The sequence below is a fragment of the Talpa europaea genome (genome assembly GCF_964194135.1).
Source record: "Talpa europaea genome assembly, chromosome: 3".
NCBI lineage: Eukaryota > Metazoa > Chordata > Mammalia > Eulipotyphla > Talpidae > Talpa > Talpa europaea.
The window spans coordinates 115,308,583-115,323,390 of NC_140069.1; the positions used below are offsets into that span (position 1 = coordinate 115,308,583).

A 14,808-nucleotide genomic window follows, 5' to 3' on the forward strand; every position below is an offset into this window, starting at 1 on the left:
AACAGAAAGGCAGATTGACCGAAATACACTGCTGAGGGGAGCATCAGTGCAAGACAGGCGAGGTCTGCCGTGCCAGGTGGGTAGCTCCCTGGCCGGGGAAGGAATAGGAGGGAAAAGAAAATAAAGTGAAGCCAAGATGACAGTTGGAACATCTGAATTCAATGACTTTGGAGCCACTACCAGCTCAGCTTGACTTCCGGTTAGTTGAGGAAGTAGTCTCTTGTGCTCAATTTGATATAGATTTCTGTCACTTGCAGACAAATACCTGGAAAGTCTTCTGACTCCCATTTTGTAAGGATGGAGAAACTAAGTCCCAAAGCAGTGAGGCCAAGATTTGACAGTGAGGTGAAGGAAGATCCAAACAATGTGCTAATGGACTAAGCAGCACATTGAAATTAATGATAGAACTAGAGATTCCTTTTCCACATCCCAGGCATGTGATCTGCTAGCTTCTGCTTGAGCAGTATGCCTATGCGATAGCTTTGTGATTTCTGGACTCCAGAAAGACAGACCCTGGACTCCAAAAATAGCTTCAAATCTATCACGGTGTCTTTTTCACTCTTCTTTCTATTTTCACTTTAAGAAAAAAAAAAGATGCAACTTTTCTTAGTGTTTTTGATACCGTAAATTCAGGTTTTCAGGCCTAGTCTCCTAGCCAGGAATGGATCCCAGGCTGCAGTGGCAGTGCTGAGTCCCAGCCACTAGCCCACCATGGGTTGGTGTCTCACGAAGCCACAGCAGGAACTGCGCTGATGCTCAGGCAAGCAAGCGAAGAGACAAAGTTGTTTAAAGAAAAATGTATAAGAAAAAGTTTAAGGAGAAAAGGAACAAACAAATTAGGACTTCCAGGCTGGTGGAAGCAGGCTAGGGAGGGGCAAGGAAGCCAAAGTGGAGTCATGCCTCAGGGAATAGATCTCTTCTTTCCCTTATTCTATTTGTTTATGCATACAAGAGCTGGGGTACAGACCAGAGGTGTGGGGGGTGCAGAACAGGCAGGCTGACTGAACTACACTGCTGAGGGGAGCAGTGGGTGAGGCAGGAGAGATCTGCTGCTCCATGTGGGCCGGCCGGGGATCGAACACTCGTGCTGCAGTGGCTGTGATTGCTTCATAGAGCGGTGCTTAACCCCTTGCGCCACCAGGGAGGCCCTCCCTAACTATTCTAAAGCCCCTTCAGTCTCTTTGTGATTGGTTAGTTCTTGGTGGTCTCACTCACTACCATAATGACTGTGGCAGAATTAAGTCTTGTGTCCCAGCCCTTAGCCTTTTTCTTGATTATCCTCTGGAATCTGTTGTCCCTAGTCCTGCGGTGTTTGATTTGTCCCCTGTGGAATCTGTTGCCCTTATCTTGGGAGTCTTTCTAATTCTTCCGAGGCTTTTCCTGTTCTATGCTGAGCGTAGGAGCTCTCTGCTTGCCCTAGGACTCATTATCTCAAAGATCCTAGAGCTGGAGTGACAACTGAGCCTCACAAATGTCTAGAAAGCATCTGGAAAATGAGTACTGTTAGCCTCTGTGTATTTGGGAGGGTAAGGAGGCATGTGATTAACTTTTGCTTTTATCTATTCTTTCAGCTTATGAATTTTCTCATTTTTGGTACCCATGTCCTCCTCAGCACCAGGATTACCCAATTTCTAGATTCAAGAGTTAACAGTAATCACTTCAGTTCATTTAGATCTATTGTTTTCAGAATTTCTGGTCTCAGAAACCCTTTTGCACTCTTAACATCTATTGAGGCACCTAAAGACCATTTGTTTACGTGTGCTATCTATTGAGTCACCATATTTAAAATTAAACTAGAAAAGTTGAATACTTCTTAAAGATAGTGATAAGCTAATTACATATTAAGTATTTTTAAGAAAGCTATTTTCCAAAACAAATTGCTAACACAGTAGAATTGTTTTAAATCTTTGCAAATCTCTTTAATAGTCAGGTTGGTAGAAGAAGACTGGGATTTCTGCATCCAAATAGGAGGGAAGAACAAGACCCCCCAGCTTGAAACCACTAAGAAAAATAACAATATATAAACATTTTATTATAAGACATTAGGTAAAAAGGTCAATATCTGAGAACTTATGAGATGAAAGCTATTTTGTAATCTCAGTTTTTTAATCTGGTAAAATGAGAATTTTAGACTAGCTTGTGGTTACGACCTGTTCAGTTACATTCATTCATTCAGTAAATGGAGCGAGATTCTTCTTTGTATCGGGCATTGTTTCATGTGCTGGGAATATAATGGTGAATGCAGTTAATTTGCATTCTGTAAAATTCCTTATCATAAATTCAGCAATTCTCAAGGTGGGGAGGAGGGCTGGGGGGATAAATTTCCAAATCCCTTTGAGGAATACTTTTGAAAATATACAGGTCCTGCCTCCTATGTTAAGATGTTAAACTCCCAACAGTTAGTACAGTCTGCTCCCCAGGAAGTAAGCATTGTGGTATCTGTCATATAGACTGGGCAGAAAACAGGTTGAGAATGAGGGTTCAAAGTGATAGAGCATTATGACTGGCACCTCTTTAATTGGCTCTATTTTGAATTCTGGAGAGTCGTCATAACTGTCCTTTCTATGTAAAATGTATTAATTTTCTGAATTACCTTTTAAAGTGATTGTGATTATATTGGGCTAAAACATTAAAATTTTTAAATAGTAAGCTTTCAATAAATTTGAAAATACATGGGAATTAACAGCCTCTGATTTATGTGACAAAAATATTTGATTAAAACACCACTCTCCTTCTGACAGTAAGTTTCAATAACCCAGGTCACAGTTGGTTTTCTGTACTTTAATATAAAAAATGATGTCACAGCACCTTGGTGAAAGGACTGTATATCTTTCATGTTCTGAGAATCTCAAATGTCATTTAAAATAATTATTTCCACTCCCCTCAAACCTAACAGTTATAACTAAAGCTCATGTACAGTAAACACAAAATTACCTTAGAAATGTGTATGTCTTGAAAATTAAAGGGAAAAAAAAAAACCCTCCAATTTAGCACTGCCAGTCATAGAATATTTTATTTTAAACTTGCTGTTCAAACTTTCAAAATACAATACATGTGGCAAAGGAACAACAGTTAACAGACAACTGCCACAATTCTTTGAGCTGCCTCTTCTGTATTATGAGACATGGTACAGTTGCTCTCAATCTCTTACACTCACGGTATTCTTAAAGGCAGCAATGTCATTTGTTCTGCTTTATAAGGTTCCATTAATGTTCTGAAATTGCTTAAAATGACAACTATTTAGTATTCTACTGCTCTCCACACTAGTGACATAATCCAACATTAAGTTGAGAGGTATACAGTCCTTAACAAATCAACTCCCAACTCACATTAAAATGAACTTCAATTCAAAACAAGTATTTTTCTAAATCAGTATATTTAGCTACTTTTCTCAAAAATATTTCCATTCTGAAAAATTTTTTTTTTTTGGTGCAATACAATAATTTCATCTTTTATTCCTAACAGAACTCATGCTGTACTTTTTTTTCCCCTCAAAATATATTTGATATATTCTGTGCAAAATGATAAGTTCTGTATAGGTATGTACCTTATTTTGAAAAAGTTTATAAAATATAGTTCCTAAAAACAACCTCAATAGAAGAAGAAACACATCAGACATAGCCTAATTTTTCACATGAGAAAATAAGTGTGTTCTTAAAGCTCCAGTAATACATTCCTTGAAAAAACTCAGAATGCACTTTGGTCATTATTAAACATTACGAACACAGGCAAATAAAATACTTGTTTTTGTTTTCTACAGAAAGAAAATGCACTACACAATGAGGCTGAATTGAGGCTGATCAAAAGGAATGGTAAGAGCAAAGTGATAGTATGACATGGCTCTATTCTCTATACATTCCTGATCTTAAGATTATAATTTGGGGATCAGAACTGCACCAATCAAATAAATCATTTACAATTATTTTTAAATTCCTTAAAACATGGTAAAAAATGTGAGGATATTCAACATGATGCACCTTACACCAAGAAAATTCTAGATTGTTTCAAATAAATTCTTTTAGAAACTAGAGGCCCAGTTTAAAAAAAAAAATTGCAAAACACTTCATGTTTCATCTAATTCCTAGAATATTCTTGATTGTACAAATATAACAACTTAAAATCAAGGCCCAATATTAAGGTACCATCATATTCGCCCTACTTGCTAACATGCCAACATGACAGGTTCTCGTTTGGACACCTGGCAAATTATTTGTGGGGCAAAAGGTTAACTTTTTCTGTTAAAAGCATCTAAAATAGCCCTTATATAATGGGAGTGAGGGAGGGAGCATCTATCAGTTTAGAGGGTAAAATTTGCAAGCTAAAGCCGTTTCTGAAAATTTGTCGAGTTCATAACTAGCAATCAGCGGAGTATTTTATTGGTTCTTAAACTTATTCTGAAGTTGTTCATTTGAGTGTAGTATGAATAGCATACACTATAGTGTACCATGGGGAGAAAATTATTTTACTTGAGTAAACAAAATGTATTTTAGTAATATCAATAGGCACTTCACTTGTGAGATGAGTATAGACCCCACTCAAAAGGATACCATATCATGCCCTAGTACACTATAACATATCCCATATAAAGATACGCATTAAAAGTAACAATTTTAAAAAGTGCACATTTTGAGCATGCACAGTTGGAGCTGTGCAAACAGCCCAGTGTTTTCAAATAAATACAATTATTACTAGTTAATTTTTATCAAAATATCTTACAGTATGGTAACCATTTACAATTATTGCTCTATTAAGAATTTTATCATCAAAGAGCACTTGTTGACCTGTTATATAATACCATATATATTAATACTGAAGGGTGCTTAAACTGCAGCTTAATCAGTTTAGATCCTGGCATTGTTTCAAAATAATTCAAGAGAAACCCTGACTGGATCTTGATTTACCGAAGAAAATGTTTTATGCGTTTAGCTGAGTTCAATACATTATTCAAAGTTAAAGAAGTTTTCTTCAAGTAAGGCAAGTTCACGGCATTGATGGAGAAACAGTGCTTAGCAATGGCTTCTATTCTCACAATTTGTTTTGTCAATTATTTATGAACAATTACCAGGATCTCAAGTATTTGGGTATCAGTTTTATCACCCTTTCAACACCTAAGAACATCAATGCTTAAAAATAAAATATAAAGACTAAAGTAAATGTAAAAAACAGTGAACAAGTGAAATAAATATAAGAATTGCACAAGACAGTCTGATGTAAATACTTCAATTTCCCAGCTGAGACTCCTGAAGCAAAGAGTCAGTGACTGCTTTCAGGCAGCTTAGTTGGTACTCTTTTTCTGGAAAAGAGGCTACATCTTCTTTTCTTTCAACTGTCATGATTTAATCTTCCACAACTAGTGAAAAAAAAAACAAACAATTGTGACCATTAGAGCTACTTTTAATATTGCAACTTATTAAATTATATCATACAGTACTACTATTATCTATATTTCATTCATAAACAAATGTAGGTTCTATTTGACTCCATTATCCATTCATTTGTAATAAGTATTAATCTTACAAAAATTAAAGTGAAAATAAGATTTCTCTAGTTTTAGTAGGAAGTGGCAACGTACTTGTACTGGTAGTTTAATAATCTGCATCTTATTCACTAACAGCTGTGTAAATGTTGAAGGAAGTATGCATTGCTATATATACACATAACTTTTGGCCTTAAATTTCCAAATTAGAAGTTCCAATAGTATATGATCAGAAATATATCATTCCTTGCAATTCAATGTGAGGTTATTTTCACTGAAAGTATTCCATTTACTGCTCAAGTAAGTTTGTAAAAAGGCTAGGGTAGAAAGTCACAAAAGTGTAATAGAGCCCTAAGAAAGTATCTGCAGGTTCTTACCTTTAAATTAAAACCAAGCAAGTCACTGATCACACCAGAAACAGCTGATAGGATGACTACCTGGGTGATATTATACAGCAGTGGATTCATTGTAAGCCCATATAATCTAAAGGGACTGTCCAATTCCTAGCAGAAGAGAAAAATAAACAGGAACCCAGATTCATTAAAAATTAGTAGTTAACTTATTTAAAGTTTAACCTAGGTTATTTTTAGGAGAGGCTTTTTTTGGAAGCACCTCTAACTCCCAACTTCTGTCCTGAATGAATGACTAGTATTGTTCTGGTAGCTGCAAGGTGGGTTTTAGAACATTTTTTATTATAAAGACAGAAACCAAAAGGGAATAGAATCTTTTCACAGAATTGGAATTTTTTTTTTTTAGAATTAGAAATTTAATTAACAAAACTTTTTAACAATATTTAATACATATGTAAAATTTCCTTCTGAGTCTGCTTTCAAATGCATGGATTAATTAATTGAATGCAGCAAACATTTAAAGTTCCATTATATGCTAGGCCCTGGGAAAGTTGAGTCAGTCCTTGAGCTGCAGGACCTTATAGTATAACAGACATAGAAATACTTCAAATATGAGAGTCTGATAAATGAGGTATGTATAGAAGCCAGTATGTTCCCCAGAGTAAGGTCGCTGAGACTCAGCGGGTGGGGAAGAGGAGGTGTTCCTTCAGACACACCAGGACATAGGCCATTGGGTTGCTACAAGGTTGTTCAGCAACGTTAGAGTCCAAGTGCAAGGGAATTTTTAAAGCTGGCTACCTGGTAAGGGTCATTCATTGAGAAGACCATGCCAACAGATGGGTACTAAAGGGACTTTAGTGTGCATGCAAAAAGATCACCAGGTCCATTATGTAGAAGATGGTCTAGAGAACAGTGAGACCAGAAGTAGGGCTATCTTGAGTTCAGCATACAAAAGCTAAAGTGAAAAGGTCTGACTCCAAGACACATAGCTAAGCAAAAGGGATGAATTGGAAGATAAATGAGAGGTTGAATCAGTGAGCTTTAGAATTTCTTGGATGTGAAAAGTGAGAGAGAAAGAGCAATCTATATTAAGTGCCAGTGGTCTAACTAGAAGGCTGTGATCTAAAAGATCACACTATTGTGCTTTGTATTTTAGTTTTATATTTTTCCTCTACATAGTGTCTACATTCTGAAGATAATATATATGTCAAACATATGTATTAACAAACTCACCCACATCCTCTAGACCCTTTGAATGCCTAGTGTACTCTGAAGCACAGTCTACTTAATTCTGTTTACTGAAGAATTAACCATAACATTGAGACACTAATTTCATAGCATTCTCTGAATACTTATAAATTCTAAGAATTATATTTTACTTGTTATAGAAATTGCGATTAAAGATATTTTACTCTTAAGAAAAACTATGTACAGATGTCAAATTATAGTTTTATACCTGAAACTTACACAACGTTAAAAACCAATGTTACCTCCATTAAAAAAACAAGCATTCCTAATGCTTGAGAGCAGTGATACAAATATTTTGTAAGAGTTACTATGAGATCATATATATTGAAATTGCATTCTTTCTTTCAAAAAATGATTATTATGATTATGCATTATTACTTTTAAAGCTAGCTTAAATCAGGGCCTCCCCTGGTGGTGCAGCTGTTGAGCGCTGGGCTGCGAAGCTGCCCGCAGCCTCTGCAGCACCGGTTCGATCCCCGGCTGCCGGCGAGGGTCCCACATCGTGCGCAGAGCAGACCTCTCCTGCCGCACCCGCTGCTCCCCTCAGCAGTGTACTTCGTCAGTCTGCCTGTTCTGCTCCCCGCTATGGCTCTGGTGAATTCTCTCACCCTCCCGTGCTTCTGACTGTACCCAGTGCTTGTATGTATAAATAAATCTTAAAAAAAAAAAAAAGCTAGCTTAAATCAGACTACTATGAGAAATATAAGTTTTAAAATTCCCAAATTATTACCAATTCTTTGCTTTGAAATCTGTTTTAAGTTCTAGGATATGTTAATTTTCAGAGAGCATACTATAATACTTTAAAGTTTATGAAGTGATTTAGGCGACTATTTTGTAATGAGAAGGAACATATAAATTGCATCAATGTGCTAAAACATAATTTGAACAATTTGGAAAATAATGAAAGCCAAATACAAGGTAGGTGCTATAAATAAGACTAAGATATAATGTTAGAACAGCACATTCCATCCATTTTTTTTTTTACCTTTAGCAGTTTAGTAGCCAGTTTTAAAACATTATTCACTAGTGTCAATTCTTCTTTTTTGTTAGGTTTCTTCTCCATTTTCAAGTAGAGGTTTATCTTTCAATAAAAAGAATAAACAATTAAAAACTGAAAAAACGAATTGGAAGATTCAATAAAATACTAACTGTTCTGGGCAATGATACTTATATTTTATTATACTTTCCAAATGTAATTAAAGATGAAATGAAAAGGGAAAATGGATGCTATTTAAAAGGTGAGAACCTTTTAGTCTAAGAACCAAATCAACTTGAATAAGAAAAAAATCAACTGACCTTATTTGCAAGGCTACTGTTTTTAAAATCAAACTACCCCTGACTAAAACAGTCAACAAATTCACTGACAGTAAGTCTCCTTGTTAAATTCTTAAGTGGTTAAGAAAATATTAAAGTCAATCATCAAAACTATATCCCACTAATAGTTTAAAACCCTTCATTTCTATAAATGGTATTGCCTTCTTATCAAATGTGAATGGGGCATAAGAAAAGTAGAGTTGAAATCTAAATCAAGGCAGGAACACTGAAAAAAGGTTTGCATTATATCAAATGGCCTTAATCTAATAATGTAAAATTAGAAAATATTTTAGATTAATTGAAGATTATAGACATTAATTTGTAACATAATAAACATGCACCCTCACCTGTTCGGTAAGTAAGATTGAGGTATTGCTATATTTTTTACTTGTTTCTGATCCAAGGGTAACAAATCTTAGGAGAAAAAGTGTTAACGAGATGCACCAGATTACCAGTTCCCAGTTGTAGTGACAATCAAGGAAGATCTCATGCACATGAAGCAACTAAGTGTATGAAAGAGGCAACAGGAAGCAGTGTGATCAGACAAGTTCTTTACATTTCAAAAACATCCCACATATATTATGAAATATTTCAGGCACATAAAATGAGTATAATGCAATCAAACCCATGGGAACTCTGTACAGTTTTGTCAAATCTTAGGTTTTTGCAACATTTCTTTCAGATGTTTGAAAAATATTCGGTTAAAGCCCCTTTAAACTTTTCCTTGATTATTACTCCCATGCTTCCCCACTTACCTGTGAGGGTAATGAATGAATTTTGTGTTAATTTTTTTCAATGAGGGTTTATAGTTATATAAATGTTATCAATGTCCACATCATTTTAAAGTTTGCTTTATTCCACTAAACTTTGTTTTCAAAATTTGTCCAAGTTAATACATTCAGCTCTAAATTCATTTTATTGTAATGTCTATTACAAGTAAAATAATCTAACATAAGGTATTGGCCCATTCTATCAACACTAATTTTGTCAGTTTTCCTGATTATAAATAATGCTGCAAAAACCCACCATATATGTTTTTCTTGTGCACATACAAGATTTTCTCAATGTCTAGGATTAAAATCGCAGGGCCTGTGATTGCAAATTTATGTCAAACAGTTATGGAACTTTTGTTCTCAGTAATCAGATTTCCCTTTGACCTTGTCTCTGTCCACATTTGCTATTATCAACTTCTTATCAATCTGACAGGTATAAACTTATTACTGTTTTACCTTTCCTGCTACTTAGGATGTTTCATACAGCTATCAGCATTGGGTTTCCTCTTCTGAAAGTTACATTTTAATTTATATCCACTTTTTCTTATTGATAACTAGAAGCTATTTGTTTTCCAAATAACTGCTATTTAAGTCATATTTTGCCAATATCTTTTCCCAGACAGTTTTGCCATTTATGGTGTCTTTTGCAGTACTTACAAATTTAAGGTAGGGAGAAGAATATATGAGAGAATGCATGTACCATGCAAAAGTTAAAATATTTACTACCTGGCTCTGTACAGAGGAAGTTTGATGATTTCTGGATTATAGGAACAAAAATTAATTTTAGTTCATCCTACTTTTCTAAAAGTGTATTTTAAACAATATAAAGTCACTTGGATGTTTTATATAGACAATTATATGGTCTATGACTGTTTTTCTTTCCAACCTTTATACCCATTTCTTTTTCCTGTCTTCACTTGTACCCTCAATCAAAATGCTGACTAGAAGTGATAAAGAAGGTAACTGTCTTATACCTAATATAAAGCATATACCTCTCATGTATAATGTTTGTTCCAAATTTTGAAAGATATACTTTATTAATGACCGTTCATTAATACAGTCCATAGTATTATGAATCTCCACTAAAATCCCCCAATTTGTTTCAATTATCTATTGTAATAAGGGCAGGCCTATATGCTTAGAAAAGACTCCCTCCTACCCCACCCCCGCCACTGCAAGAATCCAAACAGATAAGTTTTCTTATTGTCTTCTTGTATTGGTGGGAAAGCTGTTTTTCTTATTTCACCTGTTCACAGAAACTTTTAAGGGTTCTAGTTTCAAGCACATGTAAGGAGGTATGCAAATTGAGGCCTCATCTATTGTGTTCATGTGGGCATTAAAGCATATTAACTTAATTGATTGGTTTCTCAGTTTTATTTTCATTTTTTGCCTGTCATGGTCTTATATAATGAGATATAAGTAATATATATAAAGCTCACTTTATGTATTAAAAAGTTGAGGTCTCCCCTATCCTGAGCATGATTTGATATTTTAAAGTAGAAGAATTGTAGTCTAGTATGTTACCTTAATTGAATTGGAAGCTTAACCTTTGTACCATAAACTATTTTCTGACATACTCTTGTGCTTCCTGATTAAAAATTTTGCAGTGACCAGAAGATTTATTTATTTATGCATACAAGAACTGGGGGGTAGGCAAGAGGTGTGGGGTATGTGTGAGAGGATTCACCATAGGCAAAGTGGGGATCAGAACAGGCAGATGTACTGAAATACACTGCTGAGGGGAGCACCAGGCGAGACAAGAGAGGTCTGCTGTGCCATGTGGGTTAACTCTCTGGCCAGGGATTGAACTTGTGCTACAGAGGCCGCCAATACCTTGATAGCTCGAGACTTTAATGCCCTGTGCCACCAGAGAGGCCTGAAAATTATTTTTTTGAGAGCATATGGCTGTCAAGTCACAATGACAATTCATGTAAAAATAAAAGATTAAGGACCTCCCACATGGTACAACAGACCTCTCCTGTCTTGCCCACTGCTCCCCTCAGCAGTGTATTTCAGTACATCCGCCAGTTCTGCGCCGCACTGTCTCTAGTGAATCTTCTCACCCTCCCCTCATACCTCTGGCCTACACCCCAATTCTGGTATGCATAAATAAATTAGACTTTTTAAAAAAATGAAGATTAAAGCAATAAAGAATAGCCTGAAACAATTTTATAACTCCAGTCACTCATGTTTGTCTTGGGAAATAAAGATAACCAAAGGGATTATAAACAAAAACTAATTATATGTTCAACCAACAGACATCAGAGAATGAGAATATGCTAGCCTCAGTTATAACAGATAAGTAAGATTTATTCTATGGAAAAAAAAAACTTCAAAAAGTCAATTTCAAAACTTGTGCAAGAAGGCTTACTTGTATTGTTGCTTTATTATTACAAAGCCTTCTAACGCTGAATTGTTTATAGATCTGATTATTTAATTTCATACAGAATAAGTTAACTCACCTGGGCACAACAGATAAATACCACTGAGATAGTCAATAAGAAAGCAGATGAGACGATTACATCAACTGATCGCTGAGGACCTCGACGCTGGGGAGGGGGAAAAGGGAAACACTTTCAATATTACTAATTAACAGCCAATTTCATTTCTGTTTACTGAATAAAAAATGAATGTACAACAGAATGTGATACATACTTGGGGTTTCATGAGGGGTAATTTAGATGGATCTTCACTAAGCTAAACAATAGTTCTTAGTCTTCCTCCAGACACAGACTTGTCACAGTGGGGAAAAAAAATCTAATTCTCAGTGGAGACTAAGCTGAATTTACAAGTTAAATAATGAATTTTTTTAAATTTAACGACTGACAAATAGTGCAAACGTTTTCACTTGTTACTTCAAAATAAAAAGCACTAAAGATCTACATATATCAGAGGATAGTTGGGTTTTGAGTCAAATTTATTATGATTACTCTCCATACATTATAAAATTCATCGCTACTAACTGTAAAAATAAATACTTAGAAGTGTTTTCCTAAAACTAATTCAGATGTTTCCTATTTCCCTCTTCTACATTAGGAAATTTGAAAAAACAGAAAAAAAAACAGCATGAAAAGAATGATTTAGCATTGTAAGCTCATATCTTTTAATTAGAAGAAGTCACTCCAGAGAAGTGACTCATTGATTAGATTTTTTTTAATTCTTTGCCAAGCAGTGGGCTCCCTCTGCTGGCTTGTGATAACCATTCTATAGTAGGTAGAATAAAATCGTCAGTCTAGATTTTGAATGAGAAGTTGGTGGAATTTATAAAGGTAATTTTACAACATTTGATTTTGAATCTTCTACCTAAAATGCATATAAGCCTTTTGGATTTTCATTCACAGATCAAAAACAACACTAAGAGTCCATATAGTATATATATGCAATTATATATGTCATCAACTAATAAGAAATTAGAATTATCATAGAGATTCAAAATTTTAAGAGTATTTAATCACTACCATCCTACCTTAAGATAGGAACGGAGAGATAGCCACATTTTTATATTCTGTACTTTCTTCAACCGGAAATGAGGAACCTCGGATTTCCGTGCTCTCCTCGCTGATGTTAAATGTCCAAAGAGTTTTGCAAAAAGTAATCGCTAAAAATCATTGAAATAAGGCTTACTTGATTATCACAGGAAAACAAAAAAATCAACATAATATGGATTTTTTTATCCTATTTGGTTAAATACTACAGAAAACAAGAAAACAATTAGAAGATCAAATGATTTAAGGAGATACTAAGATACTTCAGGAATATTTTGAATATTATGACAAGGATAAAGTAGTATCTGTACAGGGGCCTCCCTGGTGGCACAAGGGTGTAAGTGTCAGCACTGTTAAGCTATTGGCAGCCACTGCAGCACAAGTTTGATCCCTGGCCAGGGAGCTGACCCACATGGCGCAGCAGACCTCTCCTGTCTCACCTGCTGCTCCCCTCAGCAGTGTATTTCAGTCAATCTGCCTGTTCTGCTCCCCACTCTGTCTCTGCTGAATCCTCTCACCCCCTGCACCTCTGCCATGTACCCCAGTTCTTGTATGCATAAATAAGTCTTAAAAAAAGTCTGTCCAAAATACTATATTATACCCACCTGTTTATAAGTTCTTTCTGCTACACAGAGCAAAAAAAAGAAAATCCACACAAGAGACACACGAACCACAAAACTTATTAAAACCATAGAAAGAACTGTAACATCTTCATTAGAACCAAATGCAATCACATAAAGCTCTGAAGCAGAATGTGCTGTGAGTTGTTCTAGGTCTGTAGCTTGGGAGAGTCGGAAAACAAATGGTGTTAAACCCAGGATTAGAGAAATTGCATTTCCAAAAATCTGGTATCCTATTCCTGGTATGTGGCTGTTTACCTTTATAGAGAGAATGGAAAAAAGAAAAAAAAAGTACAAAAACTTTATCAATAGTGAAATGGTTCCTCGTAAATATATTATTGATAGCAATATACCGGTTAAAATGTATTAGCTTTGATACATTAAAATTAAATGTGCACAAAGCTTGAGGGTCTACTATATGTAAAATAACCTTTTTTTTTTTTCAGTTTTTACCACAGTTCATTATATTACATCTTTAATTCACCAAGTTGATGCAAAAGGATTATCTTGATTTACCCAGATCTTGAAAAAAAATTTCTACATATTGCATTATTTCAAAAGTTACAAATATTCAAAAAGATTGCAGTATTTTAAAAAATCAGATCTCATATCCACTGTTCACTGAAGGAAAAAATCTAGAATTATACTTATTGGATAACTTTTTAATTCATGTTTTTCTTTAAAGAGCTCAAATGGATATCTCCTTAAACTCAAAATATTTTAGAAAAGAGGGTAAAATTAAATAAAAGGCAATAAAAGGCTGGGAGCCATTATTAAAAAGGGAACTGGGAATTAAATAATAGGAAAACTGTAAGATTGGTAGAACCAGGAGGGATCTTAAATACTCAGCTAACTTTAATCATCATATTGTAAATTACATACATGATCTACCAGTTCGCAGTTAAGGAGCACCAACTAGACCTACATCTCCAGAGATTCCTCAATAGCTCTGTGTGACTCACATGAGATATGTAATGTTGAACACATCACTTTCAAGGCACAGCTATTTTAAGTCCTCTCCTACAAAAAGTGTGCATAGCAGTTCTAGCATAAAAACACATAAGAAATTTAGAATTGCCAGTTAAATCATGTGTAATCATCCAGATAAATAAGGTAAAATTTAAGTCAGCAATGATTTGATAAAAGAAACAATTTAATAAAACCTAAAGTTAAAATCCACAGTATTTGTATTTTACTTCAAAACTTCTCACAAATTTCACCACTAGTTGTGACTTTTATACAAATTTAAGTAGGCAATCAAGTCTGAATATAAATTTTCTAGTTTGAATTTTTAAAAATGTTTTTGATACTAATAAATACATGAAACAGGAGGGGTGATACAGAAAAATAAATCTTCCTCAACATTTGCAATATCTAGCAGCTCCACTGTTTGAGCCATTGAAAATGAAAAAAGAATAACAAAGGAGGAAAATTTCTAGTTTACATTATCTATTCGGTCAGAAGAAGAATAAATTTTAAGATGAAAACACTTTGGTGGCAAATCACTGTTTCAATCACAAAATGAGTCAAATACACACAAAT

The 14,808-nt window shown here is 34.7% G+C and overlaps 1 protein-coding gene across 6 annotated transcripts in view; it reads right to left on the minus strand.

Moving 5' to 3' along the window:
- Window positions 1-5,329: 5,329 nt before the first annotated feature.
- PHTF2 (putative homeodomain transcription factor 2) overlaps window positions 5,330-14,808 on the minus strand; it is a gene marked incomplete at both ends in the record, with an annotated part of 78,857 nt that continues 69,378 nt past the window's right edge. For 4 of the 6 annotated variants that reach the window (XM_084229590.1, XM_084229586.1, XM_084229587.1 and 1 more), the window contains 7 exons: window positions 5,330-5,350; window positions 5,854-5,979; window positions 8,060-8,155; window positions 8,736-8,891; window positions 11,624-11,710; window positions 12,628-12,759; window positions 13,252-13,524. In XM_084229590.1, the coding sequence (XP_084085716.1) occupies window positions 5,330-5,350; window positions 5,854-5,979; window positions 8,060-8,155; window positions 8,736-8,891; window positions 11,624-11,710; window positions 12,628-12,759; window positions 13,252-13,524 (891 nt within the window). The remainder of the gene's footprint in view (window positions 5,351-5,853; window positions 5,980-8,059; window positions 8,156-8,735; window positions 8,892-11,623; window positions 11,711-12,627; window positions 12,760-13,251; window positions 13,525-14,808) is intronic. The other 2 variants (XM_084229588.1, XM_084229589.1) reach the window with 2 other exon arrangements.